The 6,916-nt window shown below is 37.2% G+C and overlaps 1 protein-coding gene across 1 annotated transcript in view; it reads right to left on the bottom strand.

The window, feature by feature from the left end:
• Positions 1-6,916, bottom strand: part of C5 (complement C5) — a 112,051-nt gene that overhangs the window by 79,039 nt on the left and 26,096 nt on the right. The window contains exons 8-11 of the mRNA XM_017884218.1: positions 6,306-6,420; positions 4,609-4,735; positions 2,686-2,801; positions 719-904 (exon numbers count right to left, since the gene is read on the bottom strand). Coding sequence (XP_017739707.1) covers positions 719-904; positions 2,686-2,801; positions 4,609-4,735; positions 6,306-6,420 — 544 coding nt within the window. The remainder of the gene's footprint in view (positions 1-718; positions 905-2,685; positions 2,802-4,608; positions 4,736-6,305; positions 6,421-6,916) is intronic.

Below are 6,916 nucleotides of genomic sequence, written 5' to 3'. Positions count from 1 at the left end.
GTGGCGCAATCTTGGCTCATTGCAAGCTCCACCTCCCGGGTTCACGGCATTCTGCCTCAGCCTCCCAAGTAGCTGGAACTACAGGCGGCCACCACCACACCTGGCTAATTTTTAGTATTTTTAGTACAGATGGGGTTTCACCATGACAGCCAGGATGGTCTCGATCTCCTGACCTTATGATCCACCTGCCTTGGCCTTCCAAAGTGCTGGGATTACAGGTGTGAGCCACCGCGCCCAGCCAACTTGCTCATATTTTATTTGAGATTGGGAACTTAAATAATATTTGCTGGGAGAGAAGACTATTAAGTGAGCTCTAAAGTAGAATGTTTCCTGCAGTTAGAAAAAAAGGAGGCTTCCATATTTTTGACCCTTTTGTGGCCCTTCAGGGGATTAAAGGTGAGGGGGGAAAGAGGATATTCCTAACACTCATGTGTACTGCTATACCTATTCTGAAGCTTCTAGAGTCTGATATGGTCTTATTGGTGTAAGCTAAAATAATTAACACTCAAATTAAAAAATTGATACATTTATCTTCCTCAAGGACCATTCAATGGATTAGCAGATTGTCTCCGGGACTCATTTTTCTTGGATGCAAAATTATGGAACTGTTCACTGGACTCAAAGGTAAAATCTGCCACATCTGTTCTGCACACTAGCCAAAACATACGGTCAAGAGTACACATTGTCCTAGAAAACACAACAGGAGAATTCAGCTCACATTAAACTCCAGCACCGTCACTCCAGATGGGAGATTAACCACAAAGGAAGCTACTCCATCATCAACACGTGTTACACTTTTCCTTGGCTCCAAGTCAGATGTCTCTTGGTTGACATCAATTGTTTGTGCATTCAGTGTTACTGGGACCCCTCCTACCAACTGGTCAAGCGCGTCTTTAACCTGCACCTGTTTGTCAAAACAATCCAAATCTGTTTCAACAGCTTATCACTTCTTTTAAGGCACAACAATTCTGCAATAAATTTCCTTCCTCTCCATCAAAGTATAAATTACTTATGTATTTTTTTCTTAAAATTTTTTTTTTCTGAGACAGAGACTTACTATGTTGCCCAGGTTGGAGTGCAGTGGCTATTCACAGGCACAATCATAGCGCACTGCAACCTTGAACTATTGGCCTCAAGCCATCCTCCCACCTCAGCCTCACAAGTAGCTGGAACTATATAGGCATACAACACCACACCTGGTTTACTTATGTTTAATTTAGTAAAGAGAAGTGTATTCTCAGCTTATAGAAAGATTTAATTCTATTTAGTTAAATCATTCTTGAATGGATTCTCCCATAAATCAAGCAGACTCAAAACATAAATATCATTCTATTAAGTCAGTCAAGGAGTAGATGTGATAAGGTCTTCTGCTGTCTAACTTCTGTATTTCTTTGATTGGTTTAGGACTGGATAAAGGAGAAAATGAGGCAATTGTTTCTGGGAATAAGTCTCTTGACATGAGAAACAAAAATAGATACACCTTTTTTCCTTTAACATTTACCTCTTACTGCCATATATATACATATATATACACATATATGTACACACACACAATTCCACACAGATATAGTTTGTTATTTTATTTTTATATAAAATATATTTTAAGCTAATGTTCTATATAATATTGTTATATTTATATATTTTATTATATATTATATATTAATGTATATGCATTATATGATACTTTGTTATATATTATTTTATATATATAGTATATATATGTAAGAACCTACAAGCATGTCCAAACCTTGCTTTGGGCTTGGTAAATCCTTTTTTTATCATTTACTGTGGGACATGGTAACAAATATTTACTCTTATTTATTATTGGCTTTAACCCATGTCCCATAGTAAATGTGGGCTTTTACTGTTGGGCTTTTACTGTGGGACACTGGCTTTTACCCATGTCCCACAGTAAATAATAAATAACACATTTTGATTGTACTTTAGTTGATCTTTAAAATCACACATTTTCAAAGAACAAAAAAAATGTTTGCTCTAGCTCTCTAAATTAGGGGCAGGGAATAAACGTTGCCATTTAATAAATAAAATATATTTATAATTAAACATAATAATAGATAAAAATATAAAAACCACATGAATGTTTCAATTCTATACTGTCAGCATTTAGAAGAGGAAAAGAAGGTGAAGGAGAGAAAAATGAAAGCAGAGGAGTAAGCAAAAAAGACAGAAAAAAAGAGATTCAGGGGCAGAAAGAAGCAAAAATGAAAAGAACAGAGAGTAATACAGAGACGAGATTGAACAGAGTTCTGCACAAAGACAACACAGAGACAGAGGGAAACAAATGAGACACACTGGAGGCAAAAACATAGAGAAAGGACTCTATTTTCAAGGAATGATATCTTCATCTTAAGGCTTTTTAAGAATTTGCCACCAAATATTTTTAAATGTTTGTATTTTTTGAACTAGAGTCTTACGGGATTTTATTTACATATAATTTAATGCAATGGTTATTTAGGGATGCCTAACACAAGGCTATCTTGCCCGAACTTTTGAAGTCACTACCACATCCCTGTCTGTGTCCACCAGGAGGGGCAGGTTTCACAGAATAAGCTCCCTCTGTGACTTACCGCGGCAACATTCTTACCCTGTTTGCCACCCACATGTTTTCCATTAACGGAATAAGATGATCATATGTAGCGAGGTCTATCCCCTCACCCCATCTACCTTGATGGAATATGGAATCCCAGGCTTCAGGAAAAGAGGAGTAGCAACCAAATTCAGTTTGTAGGGAGAGAGGACATATTTGATGCCAGGTATTTCTGCCTCTTCAGAAAATCCACCTAAGGAAATGGCAAGCATCATGTTGACAGCTTTTAGGAGTATTAGGATCTGTATGGATATCCATTTTGTCTCTGTATTTTTCCACAGACATATTCATTCACTCACTCCGTTCTTGCATTCATTCATTTACCAGTAGTAAGTAGGATATAGGTCTTGTTTCAGAAGGGCACTGCAGAGAAGAGTTTAGATCTCAGGAGTTTCCAGGGCCTTATGCAGAAGCTCGTATATAGAGAAGCTCTTGGAGAAGTAGAGCTATAGGACTGGACTGAGGAAGGATGCTAGGAAGGGACACCACTTTTCATCAGTGGCCTGAGTTTCAGTTGACTGTATTCAAGGGATTGAGGAGAGAGAGAAGGGTCAGGCCAGAGACTGAGCCTTACAGAGGTGGGTGTGGGGGGTAGGAGGGTGGTGTTCACAGAGCATAGATACGTAGAGAAAATCAGAAAAGGGAGCTTGGTGTAGAAAGAAACCTGAAGGAGAGTTCAAGATTAGCCGGGCCAACATGGTGAAACCCCATCCCTACTAAAACTACGGGGAAAAAAAAAAAAGCTAGGCATGGTGGCGTTGCCTGTAATCTCAGCTACTCGGGAGGCTGAGGCAGGAGAATCACTTGAACCCAGGAGGCGGAGGTTGCATTCAGCCAAGATTGCACCACTGCACTCCAGCCTGGGCGACAGAGCAAGACTCCATCTCAAAGAAAAGAAAAGGAAACATAAAAGGAAAGGAAAGGAAAGGAAAGGAAAGGAAAGGACACTTAAAGTTCTACTGGTAAGAACCCAATAATGTTACCCTCCAGGTAAAGATTAAGTTAAACTATTAAGAATAACATTTGAAGCTTTAATATTCGCAAACTCCTTTCCAATACTACATCTCTAATACTCTCTATACATATTCTATATTTTAGTCAAACTGGATGATCTGCCGTCCTCAAAGATTAAGCTTCACCATCTACCCTTCTTCATTTGCCCTCTCTATGGAGGGTTTCTGTTTCACCCTGTCTACCAACTCTGCCTCAAAACCCTAATTATTTTTCAAGGCTCATCATCTTCACAACACTGTTCTTGGTTGCTCAACAATCATCTAGAAGCGTGCCTTCCTCTGAATCCTATTGCATTAATATTTTGCTTACAGCTCATATGGAATTCTTCCTTGCAACAGTTCTTTCTTCACCTCTCTTATACCTGATGCTAATTTGTAAGCCACTTTAGTGCTGGCATCATACATCATTAATATTTTCAAGCCTGTGTGTTTGGCAATACTTTAAATATCTTGCAGATACTGTTTAAACTGAACTTATTCAAAATAAATTGAGGAAAAAAAAGAAGAAACATTAAAATAATGTTGAAAACTTTAGGCTTTAGGAAACATTCAGTTTGACTCCATCATTGTGTAGACTATAATAATGATAATAGTAATACCTTTATTTGTATAGTACTTTATCAAACAGTTTTACATACATAATCTTATTTTGGTTTTGATTTTCACCAGGTGAGAACACTGGGGTGCCAAATGGTCAAGGCAGAGAACCTGCAGAACTACTATGGATATGAATTGGGTAATGTTTTCCCATTTTTGCAGTAAAAGTGGAGGTAATAGGGACCCAAAGGCTTGCCCAATGACTACAAAGAAGCAGAGCTCTTCTGCCTTTTTATAACTATATAAAAATCTACTTCTTATAATTATATTTAACTATGAAAGAAAATACAATGTGAAATAATAATAGAAAATAGAAATTATTTATACCTTTAATATTGTCTAAATATTTTTCAAAAGAAAGTACACACACACACATACACACACACTTACCTGTAGACTCTATGACTGTTACAGCAATATAAAGGTACTTGTTGTTTAAATCTTCTAAACTGTAGTATGACAGTTCTTTGACTGCTGTTTCAGAATCAAATGTGACTTGAGCAATTCCATTTATCAACTTTTTAAAAGGAGAAAATGGAGGAGTTATTTCGGAGAAGAACTTATAAGGAAAAATTAATAAAATCTGCTTTTACTAGCCTCTAAATTGAAGGCAGATGTCAGAAGAATGGTTTAGCACCAATAGTAAAGTAGATAACCGAGTCCACAATTAAGCCCAGGATGTTATTTTCTAATTATTTGTATAGAATTATAGAAGTAGAAGAGTCTTGAACATCACATGGTCCAACAGGTCTTTTTGGTAAGAGCTGACAAACACGCCTTCTTCCAGTTCCTGCATCATCATTCATCTTTCCAGGCCTCTCAGCGTACTTCTGCCCTTAACTAAGAGTTTGTTGGTTTTTATAATATTTAATTTGTACTTCACTGCTTACAAATTTAAATACTAATTTTAAAACACACAATGAGTAAGGGGATGTGGGGTTAAGTCATATTATATTATTTAATTATTAACACAACAGTAAAATAAAGTTTGCCTTATTTTTTCTTATAAAATTGAGTGACTTGAGGGCAGACATTTTTGTCTTATTTAGCTTTAAATCCCAATGTCTAGCATAGAAATTTTGCATTTTAAAAATGCATTTAATTTACATCTTAAATTAATAAGATTGTAGAGGATAACTGATTGATGATGCAAACCATATGAATATGCAAAAATGACATGAACTCATATCATCTGTGGTATAACGTAAAGAACGCTGAATAAAGGAAAGGGAACCTGCGCCCTAATCTCGGTTCCAGCAATCACTAGCCCTAAGCTTTGGACAAATAACTTCATGAATATTTCCTTGCAAGATACTATGCTGTCTCTGGGCATATAAGGGAAATGATTCAGACTCACAAATAGTTTAATATTGAAAATGATAGATAAGTAAACAAGTCATTCCAATAAAGAAGGGTTTCTCAACCCCTCAGCATTATTGACATTTTGAACGGGATAATTCTTTGTTGTAGGGGCCTACTCTGTGCATGGTAGGAATTTAGCAGCATCCCTGGCCTCTCCCTAGTAAGTACCAGTAGCAACCACAAATGTCTCTGGACATTGCCAAATGCCCCCTTGGGGATAAAAAATCATCCCTGGTTGAGAACCACTGCAATGAAATGTGAAGAATGCGTTAAGAAAAGAGGCTATACAACAGGGGCAGCTAACCTAGTGTAGAAGAGTCAGGGGAGGCTTCCCAGAGAAAGGCTGTCAATGTTGAAACTTAAAGAATGAGAAGGAATTATCCAGGAAAAGAAGGGGCAGGAGGGGACAATGGGAAAGAGCATTTTCAAGCAGAATAAATGACATTGTAAAGACCTGGAGGCAAGAGAGACTTTGGTCAGTTAGAGAAATTGGAGTGATTAATACAAAGGGGAGGGAGAGAGGAAAGGGCATGAGATCAGCTGGCAAGGGAGGCTGATGCCAAGAAAAATGAACTTTACCCTAAAGGCAAAGGGAAGCCAATGGAGGATTTTAAGTTTCAACCTATCTAAAATGGGGGACTGGACTAGATGGTTTTGAAGTAACTTCCCATCTCTCACCTCTGGATGCATCTGTAGGTGTGAGTGACTGTGTCTTAACATCTTACCATTGTGCTTTGCATTGCTGTTTGCATCATTTCTTTTTGATCATCTTTTAAGTCTTCTCTTATCCCAAATGTGATATAAACATCAGCCTCAGTGACTACTTTATTATAAAAATATCTGTCAGACAATAGCATAAAACTGTTTTACTAACATGGTTACAATAACAGGATTCAGATAAAACGTAACAATTTGAAATTACGTAAAACACTTGAGGTACTTTAAAGTGTCTTTCATCCTAACCAAAAGAACAAAGCTGAAGGCATCATGCTACCTGACTTCAAACTATACTACAAGGCTACAGTAACCAAAACAGCATGGTACTGGTACCAAAACAGAAATATAGACCAATGGAACAGAACAGAGGCCTCAGAAATAACATCACACATCTACAACCATGTGATCTTTGACAAACCTGACAAAAACAAGAAATGGGGAAAGGATTCCCTATTTAATAAACGGTGCTGGGAAAACTGGCTAGCCATATGTAGAAAGCTGAAACTGGATCTCTTCCTTACATCTTATACAAAAATTAATTCAAGATGGATTAAAGACTTAAATGTTAGACCTAAAACCATAAAAACCCTAGAAGAAAACCTAGGCAATACCATTAAGG

This window comes from Rhinopithecus bieti, unplaced genomic scaffold (assembly GCF_001698545.2).
Source record: "Rhinopithecus bieti isolate Rb0 unplaced genomic scaffold, ASM169854v2 scaffold_13710, whole genome shotgun sequence".
Classification (NCBI taxonomy): Eukaryota; Metazoa; Chordata; class Mammalia; order Primates; family Cercopithecidae; genus Rhinopithecus; species Rhinopithecus bieti.
The sequence above is the reverse complement of the archived record's forward strand: the minus strand, read 5'-3'. Positions and strand labels throughout refer to the sequence as shown.